Source organism: Myotis brandtii, unplaced genomic scaffold (genome assembly GCF_000412655.1).
Source record: "Myotis brandtii unplaced genomic scaffold, ASM41265v1 scaffold240, whole genome shotgun sequence".
NCBI classification, from domain to species: domain Eukaryota; kingdom Metazoa; phylum Chordata; class Mammalia; order Chiroptera; family Vespertilionidae; genus Myotis; species Myotis brandtii.
Genome location: NW_005359064.1, coordinates 2,050,244 through 2,070,863, shown reverse-complemented (window position 1 = coordinate 2,070,863; position 20,620 = coordinate 2,050,244). Strand labels below are relative to the sequence as shown.

Below are 20,620 nucleotides of genomic sequence, written 5' to 3'. Positions count from 1 at the left end.
AGGGTTTGAGGAACAGATGGTGTTGGTGGTGTCGAACTAAAACAAAACGTCCTTTGAGTTCTGAATCTTTTTAGGAAAGCCATTAGCCCAGTTCCTCTGTGGAACAAAGCCCTCCCCCGCTGACAAGCCGGAACTCCAAGTGAGCTCACTTCAGGTGCCGCTAATGCGGAGCAGCAGTGCCATTTAGCCCAAATAAAACCAATGAGGCTGTGGAGACTAACACAGTTACTTACCTAGTTTTAGAGCATAAAAGGAGCTCCAAGAGTAGGTGCTACATCAACCCAATAAATGCCTGTGGTTGCTTTCTCAAGCACATCATGATAGTTAAACTATTGGGGTTGAAATATTAAGGAGAATTTCAAAAGTAAAGCAAATTAGCACAATAGCCAACATTTTACAGACAGAGAGAGAAGAGCACCGAACTCCTCCTTCGGTGTGATGGCATGAAAGACGTGCACTCCCCTGAAGTCTCTTGAGAGGTCTACCCTGAAGGGCATTATAAGGAGTTAGTGGATGACCTGGCCATTCCTCAGGAGGACGGAAGCTTTATGGTCCTGAAAAACTCAACAAAATGATTCCAATTTGGCCCGGAAGGCATGGCTCAGTGCTTGCGTGTGGACTATGAACCAGGAGGTCACAGTTCAATTCCCAATCAGGGCACATGCCCAGGTTGCGGGCTCAATCCCCACTGTGGGGTGTGCAGGAGGCAACCAATCAATGATTCTCGCTCATCATGAATGTTTCTCTTTCTCTCTCCCTCTCTGAAATCAATAAAAAATATTTTTTAAAATTATTTTTAAAAAATAATTCCTATTTTAAGCCTATACAATTTATATCTAACTATAGTTGTTGTATAAATTTGACCCAATTATCCAAATACGGCCACATATATCTTCTTAATCGGGTTCCAGAATCAAACACCAAGCACTGAGGCTTTCCCAGGGGCGCCTGTCAGATTCCTCAAAAGGACCACAGCGATGCGCTGGCCGGCCAGTGCCCGGGCCCCTTTGACTTCACCTGTTGCAATGTCCACGCGTAGAATCCCTCCAGCTCTTCCCTAAAAAGCCAATCCCTGCTTGCTGGTCTCCAAACCCCAACTCTGTTCCACTGCCCTTTCCAAACAGGGGCCTGAGACTCTCCCAGAGAGTCCTCAAAGTAAAAAGTTTGAGGGGCTCCCTCAGGAAAACTGCCAGCTCTTCATGATCTATTCAAAGTTGCACATTGGCAACCCATTTTCCCCCAAGACTTGCCCATGAACTCCACTGGCTGATTTTAGAAGTTCTCACCTGAGCCACACACCCCTCAGGCAGGGTAGGAGCCCAGCTCTCCTCATGTTCCTCTCACTGCTTGAGAGCGGGGTGGGATTGGGACACAGACATGTCCCCTTAGCTGGAAGGACCCTGCAGGGGTCTGCCACCACCACCTCCCCTTGTAGGAAGTTCCACAAAAGCACAGGCAAATCCACCCACGCTACACCTGCCTCTCTGTTCTTGGATCTTTGCCTCATTTCCAAATAACCACTTCCCAGAATGACTAATGTTGGGAGCACCAATACCTTTCCAGAAAAATCTTAACCCCGGTCCCCAAAATCTCAACATTCTCTAAGAAGCCAGCATTTCCTAAATTCAGGGGTGTTTGGTCTTATACCTGCATGCTCATCTTGAGTGCAAAACTGAAATAAAGGGGAATGCCCTTGCACCTAAAGGCCTTTGCATTTTCTGGAACCTTCCCTGGAGCTAAAACATTCCCTGTGAACCCAGAAAGGTGTTTGCTAGATGGGGATAGTAAGTGGAAGCAGTAGAGTTAAAAGTATTATGCGCAGGATTCATGCACGAGTTGAGTGAGCCAGTCAGTCAGCAGTCTCATTGTGCAGTGGTTAGTGCCAGTCGCATCCGCAAATCGCGCGTGGGTGACAAAAGTAAAGTTTATTAAGTTAATTTTAGGGAACGTTGTGGAGTGAAAGAAGATGTAGTGTCGAGGATTGAGAAAGGTATGTTGAGATGGTTTAGACATATAGAGAGGATGAACGAAAGGAGATATAGACGAAACAAGTATACAAGACGAGTGTGGATGGGAGAGTTGGAAGGGGTCGACCTCAGTGAATGTACCTCAATCAGATTGAGGACGTTTTTAGCAAAGGCCAGCTTAGGAGTACTCTAATTAAGTTAATAACAATGTACCTACCTATATAGTTTAAATTTAAAAAATTTGGCTCTCAAAAGAAATTTCAATCATTGTATTGTTGATATTTGGCTCTATTGACTAATGAGTTTGCCGACCACTGACCTAGGGCTTTGGCCCAAGTTGAAAAATAACAATATACCCCTAGAAGAAACAACTAGTCAAAAATAACTTTCTTGACTTACATTCAGAATCCTGAGAACATGCTGCCTTTCACCCTTAGCCCCATCTTTAATGACTACTTCACGTACTCTGTGTTCACATATCCTTTTAATCTCAATTTTCTACTTTGCATACATGTTTTCAGCATCATGCTCGTACCACCAAACTTCTCTATCAGTTCCTTTGGAGTCTTCAAGTAAAATATTGCTTCTTCAAAGGACTGGTTCAGCATCATTTTGCTTAAATCTATGAATGACTCTTTTCCTGAATATAACCTAACAGTAATTTCAAGAAGTTCACCTTTGCACTCACGCTGCCACTAGTGTTTTGAGGTATCATTTGTGTAATCCCAAACTGAGGCATGGAGGCCATTGCATACTGTCTTCTGCCAGAATTGGGCTTAAACCTTTTTGTTCTGTTTTCTATTGACTTGTAGGTCCCTTCCTTACAGGGCCGAGGGAAATGAAACCAAGCCTTTTGGTCCTTATTATGAATTTAGGGATCTTCCACATACCAGTCCAAAAATTATATATCCCCTCGACATCAGTGACCTCTCACAACACTTTTCTGAATGCCTACTTTGGGCCCCATACCATTAAAACAAGTCCAACATGAATGCTGAGACTTTAAACTCCATCATCCCATTGACTCAAAACTATTTTTTTAACACTGATATCATCATTCTCCACTATCTTCTCAACTTGATCATGTTTATTAGCCTCTTGACTGCTCTGTCTCTGCTCAGTTTATCAGCTTTTACCTCCTTGTCTCCAACCCTTCAAGAATCTCATATGTATCACCTTTAAATCTCCACCACTATCAATGCTACATCAGTTAATTCATCATTGCTGTCTCCAACTTCCATTCTTCTGCAAAAATAACACACATGAGTAGAAGAAGGCCACTGCAGCTTTATGGCAGAAGGTTTCTATTTTCTTTCAGTCCTCTGGTGAAAAGAAAGAGAGGTGGCAATTCTGCTTTTCAATGGGGAAAAAAATGCCCTCACATTGAAGAAGCGCAATATTCTCACCCAGCAAGGTGACAATAACACCGGTCAAGGCTAACCACAGGGCAAAGCACTCCTTCCTTGTCTACATACATAAAGAGAAACACATCCTACCCGAGTTGGGTCTTGTGCCTGTCCGAATGGATACAACTAGGTTTCTTGGACTTTTGAGTTGTTTGCTAGTCATCCTACATCAGTGGTTCTCAACCTTCTGGCCCTTTAAATACAGTTCCTCATGTTGTGACCCAACCATAAAATTATTTTCGTTGCTACTTCATAACTGTAATGTTGCTACTGTTATGAATCGTAATAATTATATATGTGTTTTCCGATGGTCTTAGGCGACCCCTGTGAAAGGGTCGTTTTACCCCCAAAGGGGTCGCGACCCACAGGTTGAGAACCGCAGTTTTAGAGTATCTTGAGCGTAGGAAAGAGATGATCTGACTTAACATGAAGGGGGCTAGGGGTGGAGTCAGGGAGATCTGTTAAAAGACTATGGAGAACAGGAGGGAAAGGAAGGGGTCTCGGATCAGGGTGGTAGCAATACAGGTGGTGCAAAGTAACTGGATTCTGGGGGTATTTTGAAAGTAGAGCCAACAGAAGTGTTTAATAAGATGGGCACATGAAAGAAGGAAAGAATCAAGAACAACTCCAAGGTCTGTGGCCTGGTCAACCAGAAGGATGTCGATGGGGAGACTTGGACGAAACAAGTGTGGGAGTGAGGACATACCTAGTTTGAGGTGTTGAAAGGGTGTCCGAGGTGGTTGGGTATATAAGTCTGCAATTCAGGAGAGATATCTGAGCAGGAGGTTAGATCTTTCAGCTAGATCAGGGGTTCTCAACCTGTGGGTCATGACCCCTTTGGTGGTCTAACCACCCTTTCACAGAGGTTGCCTAAGACCATCCTGCATATCAGAGATTTACATTACAATTCATAACAGTAGCAACATTACAGTTATGAAGTAGCAACGAAAATAATTTTATGGTTGGGTCACAACATGAGGAACTGTATTTAAAGGGCCAGAAGGTTGAGAACCACTGAGCTAGATGAAGAGGAAAGCCAATGAGTCAATGGGGGAATGAGAGGGACATATGTAATATTTTCAATATTTAACTTTTTAAAAAAGAAATAAATAATAAACTGTTTCATGTGCTGTTTCACAGCTATAAATCTATTTCTACCCACCCCTGTATATGCATGCTTTATGCAATATGCAATGCATATACACTATGAATGCATATAGGAGCATCTATATATATAAAAGCATAAGCAACCGGTTGGTAGCTATGATGCGCACTGACCACCAGGGGGCAGACGCTCAATGCAGGAGTGGAAACCACAGGCATGGAAACATGGAACAGACTGATGAATCTCAGAGGGAAGAGGGGAGGGGAGAGGAGAGGGTGGGAGATTAACCACCAAAGATCTTATATGCATACTAGAAGCCTGGTGCACAGAACCCTGCGGGGATCAGGGTGAAACCAGCTCTCTGACATTCCCCGAGGGGTCCTGGATTGCAAGAGGGTGCAAGCCAGGCTGAGGGACCCCACGGGTGCATGAATTCATGCACTTGGCCTCTAGTGTATATGTATGTGTGTGTGTGTGTGTGTGTGTGTGTGTGTATATATATATATATATATATATATGATACATGCATATAAACTGAATATATTTTACATAGAGAATATAATGAAGCAAATGGGGCAAAATGTTAATAACTGATGAATCTACCTAAAGAGTGTATGAGTGTTTTTGTACTTATAATTTCAAAATTGTTTCCAGGTTAAAAAAAAAATTTTATTTGGTTACCAAAACATACATATTGATTTTGATACTATTAATATGTATTTACATTAAATATTATATATATTTGACACTCACCTAGGCATTTAGAAAGCTATTAAGTTATCTCTGGGGAGTGAGATATTGGATTTTTCCTTTTCTATAATTTCTAAGCCTCTATAATCAATGTTACCTTCATAAAATAAAACAAAATTTTTAAAGTATATCACATTCGCCCAGCCGGTGTGGCTCAGTAATTGAGCATCAAACCATGAACCAGGAGATGGAAGTTTGATTCCAGGTCAGAGCATATACCCGGGGTTGTGGGTTCAATCCCCAGCAGAAGGCAGCCAATCAATGATTCTCTCTTCTCTCTTATGTTCTTATTTCCCTCTCCCTCCTATGAAATCAATAAAAATATTTTTTAAAACATATCACAACACAGGCTGCTACCTTGAAAAATAGGCTCCTTCTTTAAATCTTAACATGTTTTCACTTTCTAACTCAAAATCATCCATTACCATTAAGCAGCTATTAAAACTTAAATTCTTGCCATATTTTTGACATGATTAAAGAACAAAGTAAATGCAATTTTAATGTCATTGTGTACCATAAACTATGCAAGGTTCTTTAAAATAGGTTTTACAGTCCTCATCACAACCCTACAAAGTTACAAAAGAGACATGTGGAAAACCAGGCAGCGACACTGATGAGGAGGCTGCACTTTGGAGAGGTTCCACCCTGTGTTCAAGGGCAGAGCTGCGACCCGAATCTGACAAGTTCATCTATCCTCCAAAACCCGCACTGCATACATCCTGCTGCCTCTACAGGTTCTTTTGGTGCATACAGATGCCTACAGCTGCAGAACTGTCTAAATATATTGTTAATTTTTACCCCAAGTAATCAGTCAACTGTCCAATTGTCCACCTTATATGTACATAAGTCATTGCTAACATTTGCTGAGCATCTGCTTTGTGCCGAGCTCTGCTCTAGGTGCTGTATCTTTCAATCCCCTTCACACCCAGTGAAGTAGGCATTATCCTGTCTTAGAGGAGAAAGCTGGATCACAGTGAAATAAAATGCCCAAGGTCCTAACTAGTGAAGTTACATAAATAAGTGCAGCCGTGGGCAAACTACGGCCCTCGGGCCGGATCCGGCCCGTTTGAAATGAATAAAACTAAAAAAAAAAAAAAAAAAAAAAGACCGTACCCTTTTATGTAATGATGTTTACTTTGAATTTATATTAGTTCACACAAACACTCCATCCATGCTTTTGTTCCGGCCCTCCGGTCCAGTTTAAGAACCCATTGTGGCCCTCGAGTCAAAAAGTTTGCCCACCCCTGAGTCCTAGTGTCACACCAGACCCCACGCTCATAACCACTTTAATATGCTTCCTTCCCATACTCATGCTTAGTGCTTGAAACTATGTTAAATACCATTTATACAGCCATCAATCTAAGTTAACCTGTTGAAAGGCCACCTATAAAGAGCCTGAATTTCAAAATACCTTGTATTCTTGAACCATATTGCAACCACACCCCAACTCCTAGCCACTAGTGCAGTGTGTAATAAGCTTTAGATGTTATTCTTGACACCAAAATTTTGAAAAGCAGAAACAATGTAAACTCCCAGTACCCAGTGACTGAGTCCAAAAGTAAGGTCTCATTGATATTGAACACCCTTAGTCAATTTCACGGTATCATTGCCTTTCTTTCCTCAAAAGCAGCATGGCACAGTGAAGGACCCAAGACTTGTTCTACCACAGTAAGCCTGGGCAAACTTATTTCTCCAAGTTCGTTTCCTCTGTTAAAAAGTTGGAAAGGTTCTAAAAGGGAGGGGTGTGTGTGTGTGTATCCTGGCACACAATAGCTACTCTATTATAGTCTTTAGTGCTCCTCAAACTTCATGCCTAGGTTTCAAATGACCATTTTTGGACATTCTGGACCTAATCATCTGTTGACTAGGTCTAAGTGTCTCTAAGTGTTTTTCACCTCCTAATAATAGGACCCCTTAGATCCCATTGTCCAGAACTAATTTCCAATCTGGTATCACCTTATCTCACCTCCACTCTCACTAGTGTCCAGTACAGGACAAGTACTCAATGTTAGTAAGGTGATGAGTATCTAAACCAGGTTCACAAACTCAGATGAATACAGGGATTGTGCAGGTAACTAAGAAGGTTATAACAAGAAGTGATGGGAATTGCAGGTAAAACTGAACAGAGGTTTTTGTTGCCTATGGGAATGCAAGTCCTGTGTTCCAAATCTTGGGGGGATTTTTCAAAAGAATTCCATAATTTTATGTGACATTTCTCCATTTTCAAAACATGCAAGAAAAACTACCGTCACACCAACACACAAATCTGTAGCACAGGCATAAACACATAAAGCAAGGATACACAGGAACATAAAGATCTCACATTTACTCACACACCTCATCTCTTCATAAAGTATGTGCACATGTATAAATACACATATAGTCACACATACAGGCTCTTATTTGTCTGGCCAGCCTTCCTATCTCAGTCCCAGAACAAACCACCACCACGTGCAGCTTCAGCAGCAGTGGCAGGGCCCTTGTAGGTACTGGTGTCATTTCAATTCTAGCACTGGCATCAATAGAAAACATCACTGCAAAGGTCCAAGCTGGTAGAGCAGAAAATGGTATATTAGTTCATGAAACACATATGAAGACCCTCTCCCCCCAGGGATATACTTCGAAGTATGGGGACTTCCAAATAAGAACTTTTAGGTGAGGGTAGAGCTATAGAAATAAAATTATGTGTAAAGGACATTTTAAAACATGCAAAATTCACTATATACTATTACATACACGTGTAAATACTAGTATTGATGCAGGAACAAGAATGATATGCATAAATTTCAGGTTAGTGGTTTGACAAAGGAAAATGTGATTGGGGAAGATTAAGGGGATTTCAGTTACCATTATCTTTGATGACTTGTTCTTTAAAAGGAAAATATCCAAAGCAAACATAGAAAACTCTGAAGACTGGAAGAAACTCGATAATGAAAATAAAAACAAAGTAGCAGAAAACACCATTCTGCAGGCACTACAGTCCACCTATACCCACCCAATTGTGGGATGGGAAACATTATTTAAACATAAAACTCCATTTTCTATCGACATCTGCAATGCAGTTTTTTAAGAGTTAGAAAATCTAATCATTGGATGGAAAAAATTTGCTTACATATTTAAGTAGTTTAAACACTATTTGTTGGGAACACTTATAACATTTAACATCTCAACCAAATACAGAGATGTTACAAGACTTGTTAAATACTCCACAATGGTAGCTGTAGGCCTCATATGGCATAGCAATCAATGCAAATAATTTTTAGCACAAATTTTTAGCGCTTTGAAGTTCATGCTGAAAACCTTTCAGTATACATTCAATATACTTATCTCCCTGAAATTTCCATTCCACCACCACTTATTTTACAAAGGAACCACTTTATCCAATTATAACTTTTTTTTTTCAATTATAAGACTCTTATCAAGGTATTTCCTAGTTGCAAACCCACTTATTTTACAAAGGAACCACTTTATCCAATTATAAGACTTTTTTTTTTTCAATTTTAAGACTCTTATCAAGGTATTTCCTAGTTGCAAACTGTAGAATCTTGGTAATAAACCATGTTTTCTTAAAACATATGTAAGTAAATTTCCCAGTTGACAAATTCAATTGGGGGGGTGGGGGGAGGGAAGTACTCAAAGTGAAAGAGAATTTTTCCCTTGGGGAGATGAGTTCACTTATGTGATGAATTAAACATGATTACTAGACTTTTCAAAGAAAATCTAAATTTTATTTCAATAATTTCATAGAACTTGATGGCAAAGTACACAAAAGCACTCAAGGAATACTTTGCAACACAACTTTTCATTCTCAAAAGTTTATCTTTAGGTTGAATTTTTAAGTGAAATATTTCCCTAAATTTACTTCAAAGTAGTATGATACACACCCTCACATACTTATCTACATATTATACATTTAAGGATATACAATTTGGATTAAAATAACACACAAAGAGCAAGTTGCCCTTTTTATATTACTGTAACACTACATTAAAACTCTTTATATAACTTCTAACAAACCTCTACTTCTTGAAATAAAGAATGTGCTAAAATAAGGAATTATATTATTCTGGAATGTGCAACAGTACTTGCAATTCCAACTCTTCATAACATTTTTTTTGGAACTTAGGTATCAATAACTTATAAAAAATCTTTTTTTCCCTTAAGGTTCTTAAGTATATTTCACATCCTGTTCTTTGTAGAATCATAAGTAGTATCAAGAATTTAGAACATGAATGATCAAAATTCTCTAGCCCTGAAGTTACATAAACCATTTCTCTAAGTTCTATAGCCTCCTTGATATAATACATTCATACATTTGCTTACTAATGTTCACGTTGACTTTGTTCAAGAGCTGTATTGCTAACGGGCAGTTTATTTCATCTCACTTGTTTTAGAGATAATAGCGAGGAAAAAAAGCTTGAAAATTTAAGACCAAGTCTTCACAAAGAAATATCAGTTTTAAATACTGCCTTTAAAGTGAACTAAAAAGCGACATAAAATTACCTAACCATTTTTTGTGAAGACAGTACTTGACTTGGACCAGGGTACAAGTCATTTCCTTTGCATGGCAGATTACAATGGTTAACAGCATGGATCAGACTATCAGGATCCAACTTTACATAACTCCTGTCCTGTTATGTAAAGCTGTGTAAATCTGAGCATGTTTAACCTCTCTAAAGCAGTCTGCCACCCTGCGCCCTATACAATACAGGTAAGAACAGTACCTACTTCATAGGATCTAGATGACTAAATGAGTTGACATAAAATACATAGCAGGTGGTAATAAGCATCTTGAAAACCATCTATTACTTTGAGAAATATATAACGGGCAAAATTAATTTCCTAGGTGGATAATCACTTTAGGTGTTAAATTAAGTGGTAATTAAAAATGAGCCCATAAAATTTCTTAAATCATTTATTTTCATACAGACAGCTCACTTATTTACAAGTTTAAAACGTTACTGGTATTCTAACTTTACAAAGATAGCTCTTGCACTAAGCAATAACTAAAAGTGACTCCTACAACTTATTTTTAAAGATTAATATACAAAGAATTCTGAAAACACAGCTTCCTATGCTGTAGGACTAAAGCCTTGCTTAAACCTATTTTGTATCCAGCTTTGACATTTAAAAGCCTATAATATAAAGCAATTGTCTGGCAGCAGATTAAAAGGAGTAGAGCTTAAAAACAAATGACCATGCCAGGTATCCACTCCAGATGAATCGTTTTTCTACAGGTACTGCTCAAGCATCACTTAAATTCATCACATGAGTTAATGTACTATAGTTGAATACCAATAAAAATAAAAGTTATCTTAATAGTTCACTTCACCTTCTTTCAAGATGGGTATTACATACATAAACAACTGGAAAACAGGACTGAGTTTTAAAACAAAAGAAATATCGATATGCCTAACTAGAAAAAGAATTACCTGGCCAATCAAGTTTTACATTATAAATAAAATATCCATGATCTTAAGGTGATCATAAAAATAAAGCAAAGTATTTTACAGTCGCACTTGGTTTTCAATAAACTAGAGAATTAAATGAAAAAAATAGGATAGTTATAATTTATGAATATAGGGAAATGTTCATAAAAATTGATACTGCTGGATGTCGGATTTGGCATTTTTTATTTTTTTATAATGTAGTTTTCATATTCTCTGAAATGCAAACATGATTATTTCTACAATCAGAAACACAGGAAGATAAAAGGTTCTTTTTCTTTAAGGATGAATGTCCAAACTTCTTTGCACCAGTCCCCAACAGGTTGGGCACCACTGTTCCTGCACAGCACTCTACAGAAGCAAGGCTCCTACCAACAGTGTGGGCCAGCGAATGTGGCACTGCACCAGCTGATTCCAATTTCCCACTAACAAGCAATTAACCTCTCGGTGATTAGACAAAAATCTCATCTGTCATCAGAACTCAACGCCCAGTCAACAACTGGCTATTATTAGTTAACACAACATAAACATACAAACCATCACAATCTTTTGAAATAACATTACTTTTTTTTTTGTTTTTTTTTTAAAGGAAAATGACACATCACTACATTTTTAATCAGTTTATTTATTCACAGAACAGTTTAATTTCCTTTGAAAGCTAGAAAATAAAGATCATTTACCTTCTTATTTTGTTGTTTTTCCATATGGTAAACATTTTCCCCTAATTCTCATAAAGGTCAATTTTTAAAAATCTACCCACACACCAAATCACAGAATAGGAATGTGCAAACTCTAGGAAAGCTGTTAGTTGATTGCTTTTAAAGTGGCAAAAGATCACAATTTGGGATTATACTGTGAAAGAACTCTTCTTTTTTGCCTTGCTGATAAAACTTGTTTTTGAAGTGGCGTATTTTGAATGATTACAACCCTAAAGTAATTCCCAGCGTAGATAATATTAATTTTAGGAGAAGTTCTGAGCAAGATACTTGAAGAAATTAGTATTATTTTTTCTTTGACCAGAATTTCTGAATTTGATACATTTTTTTCCAAGTGTCACTTTTTTAAAGGTTACACACTTAGAATATAACCCTTAAATTTGCTTCGTGTAAATACAAGAATGGGCAAAAGTTAAGGTAATTAGTTATAGAAAGAATGAAGGTAAGTGCATTTAGCGTCACATATGAACTTAAGGCCTTCGTTTCTTGATTGTGATTTCAGTATTAGCAACAATGTTTTCCCCTCATGCTTACACATACAAGTAAGCAGACAGACAACAATTTCTAAACATGTAAGGAATGAAGACAGACAATTTAATCTGTTATCAGTCAATACAGTTGGACTCTTAAAGTAACCAGTGGTAGTAAAATAACCTGATCACATTTCATACAGCAATTAAAAGGAACAGAAATTAAGTCTCCTGATCTGTAAAGCAATTAAGAAGCCCACTTACACTTTTTCTTTTTGCAGATGCTACCCAGACTATGATCTATCTCAAAACCAACCACTGCATAATGCATTTTGTAGAATGCCTATCTAAAAATACACTGTATTTCATAGTGTTTATTACCAATGAGGGGGTAGGGATTTCTAGCCTAAACACTAAAAGCAAACATATACATGAGACTATTCAACAGTAGCCTGTAATACAAGCTTTTGATAGAAAATTTCACATACACTTATTAAACAGCATTTTATGTTCACTGTTTCAGTCATGTCAAATTAATACAAATATTTTTTTCTACAAAGTGACCAGAAAAGACACCAAACTAGAATCAGGAAAGCAGATTTCTAGCTCCAGCTCTACCTCTACCTACCTATGAGACATGGGGAAAGTTCTCTTAACTCTAATACAGGCCTCAGATTCCTCAACTTTAAAACAAAGGGGTTGAACAAAATGACTTCTAAGGAGCATTCCCATAAAACGGGATTTTGTTAAATTTTGAGAATTTCAATTTTTGAAAAAACTACAGCCATGAAATGTCAAGCTTGGTACTTATCACCAATAATGTAGATTATATAGAGCTTTAAGCCAAGGAATTACTAAGTCTTCATTTATGGGACAAAAATGCAAGACTTTCTAGCATGCTTTTCGTTATCAGAAAGGGAAGGGAATTTTTCAGTGACTGTAAAGTACACAATGGAAACATTACCTGCAGTAGCATGCCAATAATGGATAGGTGTTACTTGTGTTTGTTTTTAGTACCTTTTGCATATAAGCAAGAGGTTCTATATAAGAAGATACCACAAAGCCAATGACACAATACATGTGGTCTGACAAATCAAAATACACTTAAAATGAAGAGGCAACCAAAATACTTAGAACAGTTCACTCATTTATAAAATGTATACAAAGACCTGGGCCTAACACGCTTCACTGCACCACATCAAGTCCCAAAGTCCAATCTCCCTTTCAGATAGAAGTGTATCTTTTACAAAACCAACACCTATTTTCAGGATCAAAATTCACTTGTATTAGATTGTACTCAGTAAAAAAAACTGAATAGATTTTCTATGATTCCAAAATTTTCTATGCTAATACAAATGAAATAAATTCAAACCCGACAATGCATATTTATACTAAAAAATGTGTTTCACATGGTTAACAGATTTGCAAAGAATAAAGGAATTTCTCACAAAGAAGATTCACAAGGCTTGCTCAGTAATAACAAATTTCCATAATGGGAATTTACTTTGAGTGTCAAATTGGGCAGGAAAAACACCTACTTTTAACTCTTTTTACAAAATATTTATAGGGAATTATTAGGCTCATTAAAAGCACTTGACTAGAACAACCAAGAACAAGTCTTTCTTGAGAAGATAAAAAAAAAAACCTGTTTAAAATGGGATAAACACAATAGAGCCACAAGGCATACACATAAACTGACAAAAATTACAGCATTTTTATTCTCATGATATTTGCTTATTTTATATTATCTTGAAGACAAACTGATTATGATCTTCCAAAATACCAAAGTAGCTTGAAATTTACCAATTCCTTTCCTTAATAGAATGAGGACTTTTACCTACAAATATTGTAATATCTGAAAGGGTTTCAATGGGAGATATAATTATGCATTATAAATTTCAAATTATCATAGAGTGGACTCCCTGGTATCCCCATCTAATGACACGACAGACACAAACAAGCTATGGAGCAAGAATCTGTTAACAGTTTTATTTTTTTTTTTATGTTAAATACCATGGGACAGGATTGTAAGGATGAAAAACTCAGTCAACAACTGCCTCACAAGGGATAAGAAAAATTCTGCCATGATATTAGCAAAGGTAAAGGAGAAAATTTACACTGTAAGAGGCACCATTTCCCCACAGAATACCTCTTGGCATTTCCTGAATGAGTGGGATTAGCAATCTAAATAAATCATATTTCAAGAGGTAATAGCAACAGATAAAATTTAAAGGATTATTAAAATAACATTTACAAGACTCTGAACAATTCTTGAACTCTTATTAAAACCACAAAGAAAGAACAATTCTTTATTTATGAATTTCATAAAGGACTGAATGTGCAACTGACATCTGCTAGTGATGATCTGGTAATATACAATTTGTCCAGTAGCCGAACAAGTTGGTATTTATTGTTTTCTAACCGTAAGATATCATTAAAGGCAAAGCCTATATGACGCTGTACACACAAAAAAATGGTCACCGTGGGCCATACTACCAATGAAATGGTAGGTAAACAAATCATTTTCTGGTCAAGAGAAAATAAAAGAAATAGCACTCTGCATGCTTCACTCTACAAGATGAATTTCCCTAGAAAGAATCCAATGAAAATGGCTGCAATTACAACAAGAAGTGAAGGAAGAGGACTGGTGACATTATCTCTGAAGGATGCAGTTGAGGTCGATCCAGGTTTATCCAAGTGTGCTACCTTTCTGAGCCTTATGCCTTCATCCTAGAGAAAAAAAAATATATGCACACATTAAAAAAGGTTTTAAAAAAAATAAAATAAGATAAAATAAAAAAGGTTTTAAATACAAATATGCATATAAGACTACTGAGCTAAAAATCAATAGACAGAAAGCAGATCAGTATGAATGTGGTTAGGGATGGGAATAAAACTAACTGGTATAAGGAAACTAGTTTCTAGGGCAGCCGTGGGCAAACTACGGCCCGTGGGCCGGATCCAGCCCGTTTGAAATGAATAAAACTAAAAAAAAAAAAAAGACCGTACCCTTTTATGTAATGATGTTTACTTTGAATTTATATTAGTTCACACAAACACTCCATCCATGCTTTTGTTCCGGACCTCCGGTCCAGTTTAAGAACCCATTGTGGCCCTCGAGTCAAAAAGTTTGCCCACCCCTGTTCTAGCCTGATGCAAACAACCTAAAACTGGTTTCTAGTGAAGGCTACCCAATTCTATAAATTTACTAAAATCATTGAATTGTACACTCGCAATGAGTGTCTTTACAGAATGTAAATTATACCTCGATAATGCCAATTTTAAAAACTGAAGCTAAGAAATATTATCTTAAAAGCATGAAAAATCAGATATGGCTGTATTTACATAGAAGGAAAAATCCCATTAAAATTAATAAATTAAGGAGTTCTGTGCATGCACTTATTTCCAAGGTGGCCCATAGTATTTTTACATTGGTTACACCTGTCCTAGCACCGCCAGCAAAGACTACCAGAAACAAACTTGCAGTCTGACAGATTTACTGACTCATTGCAACCGGAGCACCCTATAGCAGAGGCACAGGTAAAATCTCACTGAAGAGACAGGCCTTTACAAGTTCAGGATGAAATTTATATAATACAGTGTTTTGATATGCTCCAAGCAGAAGGGCTGTGTGTAAAAGAGCCAGCATTGGATCTGAACTGCAAAGTAGACACTGAATCCTGTTTCTTTAGAAACTACAAATTACAGGAGATGTGGCATGTTGTGTAAGAAACCCATCCAAAGCTCTGCACCTGGACTGAACAGGGAGGCTGCTTCTCTGCACCAAAGTGACTGTGATGCTCCAGACAAGAGTGGGCTGCTTCATTCTTAACTGTTAGGATGGCTTCACATCGCAAATTTTCTGACAGTCTATGATTTTAGGGGACAATGTTTCTCGGTAAGACAGCAGTAGTCACTCAAAGTAGGAGGTTGTTATGGCACTTTATCTGCTGCAGTATGACCTTGTGGAAAATACTGATATCTGTACTTGGGACCTAGGCAATTGGCTTTGTCAACCAAATGAATAACAAGGCACATTTTTATTTCCTCAGAGCAAGCTTATTTTTATTTTCTCACACTAATTCCTCTAGTGTACCAAGTAAATGAGTTCACCTGATGTCATACCTTTTTATTTGCATTACTAGATTTTTCTGAGGGTTTGTGTGTATTTTTGATATTATGCTAATTAGTCCTGTGTGGAAAAATAGTGATTCCTAGCAAGAACTTAAAAAAATGTTCCTGTCCTAGCCGGTTTGACTCAGTGGCTAGAGTGTAAGCCTGCGGACTGAAGGGTCCCAGGTTCAATTCCAGTCAAGGGCACATGCCCGGGTTGTGGGCTTAATCCCCAGTAGGGGGTGTGCAGGAGGCAGCCAATAAATGATTCTCTCTCATCACTGATGTTTCTATCTCACTCTCCCTCTCCCTTCCTCTCTGAAATCAATAAAGAATTTTTTTAAAAAATGTTTCTAAGTGATTCTGATTCATGAGGTCTGGGGAGGGGCTGGCCAAGTGCATTTTTAAACAGCTCTCTGGGAGATTCAGATAAGGGACAGATTTAAGAATCACAGAGATAGCATAAAATGGGGTAGTGACCAGCCCTGGCTGGTTTGCTCAGTGGTTAAAGCAACAGTCCATGGATGGAAGGGTCTCAGGTTCCAATTCCCAGTCAAGGGCTCGTATCTTAATTGCAGGTTCAATCTCTGGCCCCTGTCGGGGTGCATGAGGGACTCCCTCCCTTCCTCCCTCCCTCCCTTCTTCTCCTTCCGCTCTCTCTAAAAATTAATAGAACAAAATATCCTCGGGTGAGAATTTTAAAAAAATGGAGGGAAGGATGCTGATCAGAGATATCAAGGGTTAATCTGGCACCAAATTGTGATGGGCCTTATGTATGAAAGCCTGAAATTGATTCTATAAGCCAGTGGTCCTTTTATCTGTCTTTTATCTTCTAGACAGCAGAATGCTTTTTCAAGTAACATCTCCTAGAGAACATCAGCCTATAAAAGAGCTGAGACCAGAAATTAAGTCTCACTCACCTATCTCCCTGTTCACTCTTCCTATTTTCCAGCCCTGCCCTACTCCCGCCCCTCCTACCCACCATTCCCACTTCTCTTCTCCCTGCCAAGAAATAAACAGTGGTTTTTTGAACAAATACACTGAGCATGCTAAGGAACACAACTTTCATCAAAGAACACAACTGTACAAGTCATGGCAGACAAAGTAAAAGTAACAAAAACTGCATGCGTGAATATGAAATGGAGATAATTTTTCCACTATCCAGACAGGTGGTGGGGGTAGGGTGGGGTCCCTAAGGGGATACTAAGGAATATGAAAAGATAGCCAGAAAAATTATTTCAACACGTATCAATTCAAGATCTAGTGCCTTTGATTCAAGTAGTTCCTATGTGCCCGGCTCAGTGGTTGAGCGTTGACTTATGAACCAGGAGGTCACGGTTCGATTCCAGATCAGGGCACATGCCTGGGTTGCAGGCTCGATCCCCAGTCAGGGGGGCGTGCAGAAGGCAGCCAATCAATGATTCTCATCACTGATGTTTCTATCTCTCTCTCTCCCGCTCCTTTCCTCTCTGAAATCAATAAAAATATATATTTGTAAAAGAAAGTTCCTTTATAACACTTAACAGAATAACCAAATGTAGATTAAGTTCCATAATTTAGCTTATTTACTCATACATTTTTGTATCATCTACTTTGATACAAAAATCTCAAAGCCTTAAAAAGAAATTTAAAGGTATTCAAATCTTGAAATAATTACTTGTGAAAGACTAATTTTTAATAAATTCCATACATATTCAAACTAGTCCTCAATTCACCAGTCCATTCATTTACTCATTCAAATCTACTCATGACTTCTATATGCATGTGCCATGAATGCAAAGATGAATCCACACAATACTTGCCCCCAATGAAACTACTGCCCACAAAAGAAACACCTCCAACAAGTAACAGGTGTGATGGAAACAAAGGAGATAGCATTCCTAAACAATTTTTCTTTATTTGTTGTTGTTGTTTTTTTGGAAGGAGAGTATCCTACAAAAGGTTATACTAACAAGATGACAAGAAACAAGTACCAAGAGATGAAAATGCATGTCTTTGCTGCGAGGGTAGGGACAAGAATTCAAGGCATTCCAGTCAGAGGGAAGAACTTAAGCTAAAGCAAAAGAGGGATAATAAAACAGAGAGGATTCTTCAGGAAACTGTAGCCCAACACTGCCCAATACAAATATAATTTGAACTTCAAATGTGAGCCACATATGTAATTTTAAAAATTTTAGTAGCATATTAAAAAAATAAAAATAAACTGGCAAAATTAATTTTAATAATATATTGTATTCAACCCAATATAACTGAAATATTATCTCAATATGTAACAATGTAACAAAAAAAAGATATATTTTACCTTTTTTGGAATTAAGTCTAAGAAATCAGTGTGTATTTTCCACTCACAGCACATCTCAATTCAAATTAACCACATTTCAAGTGCTCAATAGCCCCAGATGACCAGTGGCTGGCTAATCTATGGGCAGCAGGCAATTCATATGACTGGGGCACAGAATGTGAAGAGTACAAACAAGAGAGGAAGCTAGCAATGCCTAGAAAAATGAGAAGTCATGGTAAAACTGTCAAAAGAGGCTGGGAGTGGAGAACAAAGTACAGGACATCCTATAATCAAATTGGAGGGGAAAAAAATGGAGGGCAGGGAGAAATGACCAAAGATAAATTTAAAAACTGATAGATGGCCTAATAATATTCACATATCTTATGCCTTCACTTAAATCAACTTATTTTCAAAAAACAACTTACTTTCAGGTTTTGATTTTCTTCTGATAGCTTCTTCATTTCTCCCTGAAGTCTTTTATATTCTTCCATGAGTTTCCTTGTTTCAGTGTCATTGAGTGAAACACTATGTGGTTTTGGCATGGGTCCATCTTGTTTAGATGCATTCAGTGGAACGGCTTTGCTAGGTTCCATATCATTCTGTATTACAAAGACAGTGGAAATTTTTTTAACTGACCAAATCTCCTTACTGGTTTTAAACAAATAAAATTTAAGCTCCACAACCTTCTTTTCAAAAAAATTACTTAAAAGTTTTGACAATTTTCAATTAAGAATTTTTTTGATAGCGAATGTTATGGTCACCTGTGAGCAATTTTAGAAGGACTAAATCAGTAAATGTTAGCAGTTAGATAAGCAAATAAGCCCACTCCCTCCTCTACTCCCATAACCCCTTGCACTTACCTCTACCAAAGACTTATCATATATCATAATAATGTATTTTTTATGTTCTTTCCTACAATACTTCAAAGACTGGAAGAGCAAGAGTCATTTCTCTTTATATTTACCCCTTAACCCAGCACTTTGACCAACAGTAGTTATTCAATGAAAGTATGTTGAATGATGAGAAGCAAATAGGAAGGTCATTTTCAGTGCTCCGAGATTCTGCAATTCAAATGAGTTTCTGGGAGGGGAGGGGGGATATCATCTTAATCATTCCAATAAGATTAGGAAACTATCTAAGAAAAACATTTGAAAACCTAACTTCACCAAAGAACTTATATGCATATATGCATAACCTATGGACAGACTAAAGTGTGGTGAAGGCCTGGGGAAGGAGCAGGGACAGGGTGGGGGGGATCAATAGGAGGAAGAAGGGGGAGGACATTTTTAATACTTTCAACAATAAAGATACATTTTTTTAAAAAAAAAAAACCTAACTTCAATTAAAGGAGAAAAAATGACTGAAGGATATAAACCTTCAAGGGGAGATACTGAACACAAATATATCATGGCAAAAAAAAAGAGGAGGAAGGGAGTTAATTCCATGATCTTTAAACTCAAACATAAATGATTCTTTCAAATAATATCACTGTTTGTTTTAATTCACAAAATTCAATATGGAATCACAGTACATAGACACTTTTAAAACTATGAGCCCCCAAAATCTTAATTCTTACCAACACTTATCCATTTGAAACTAGTGGCAAAAGCATGAAGGTAATTATCTTAAGCAGTACTGTACCTAAGTACTCCTGAGCCTGTGATCTAAAGTGCCTCGATATCCTTCAATCCTAACATCATTTATCTTATCACTACAACATAACAATATTAGTGCTAGTCATCTTTTTAATTACAATTTTATTTGATTAAAATTTAATTTTAGATTAAAAAACAAACTGTTTTATTCAGATATAAACTTCTAACAAAACTATTTCTAAATCAACTTTATGGCATTCCACAGTACTAATGAGTTTGAATTATCAAACTCTTCACAATTGGATTTTTATTTTAAATAAATTCTTGAAATTTCAGAAAATTTAGAATTGAGAGCAAATTACCTCCAATTATCTCATCAACCCAACTATTATTCATGCTATCTTCCAATATTTTTTCATACGCATTTTGTAAAACCAGCATACATGTAGATTTTAATTATAAATTAAATACCTATCAAATCATCCCAGCTCCTAAATTTATATTAAGTGCAAATAAATTGTTCAAGGGGCAAAACTAGTATTTTCTTATAAAAGGGATGTGATTTGATCATTATGCCTAAATCCATGAAAAACATTGTTATAATGAGGCTGTAATGTACATAATATTTGACCTGGATTTTTTCCCATTTTTCTTAGAAGCTTCACAGTTGTGAATGATTATTTCAAGAAGGCTACTCTAATTTTCTTCTCTGAGTTTTTCACTTGCTAGCTAGTTCTCTTGTTCTTCACCCTATCGTTCCCTATCCCCAA

At 37.2% G+C, this 20,620-nt stretch overlaps 1 protein-coding gene across 1 annotated transcript in view; it reads right to left on the bottom strand.

The window, feature by feature from the left end:
- Positions 1-10,134: 10,134 nt before the first annotated feature.
- The window catches only part of VAPA (VAMP (vesicle-associated membrane protein)-associated protein A, 33kDa), a 58,927-nt gene continuing 48,441 nt past the window's right edge, over positions 10,135-20,620 (bottom strand). Inside the window, exons 7-8 of the mRNA XM_014540246.1 lie at positions 18,681-18,854; positions 10,135-14,591 (exon numbers count right to left, since the gene is read on the bottom strand). Coding sequence (XP_014395732.1) covers positions 14,433-14,591; positions 18,681-18,854 — 333 coding nt within the window. The 3' untranslated portion in view covers positions 10,135-14,432. The remainder of the gene's footprint in view (positions 14,592-18,680; positions 18,855-20,620) is intronic.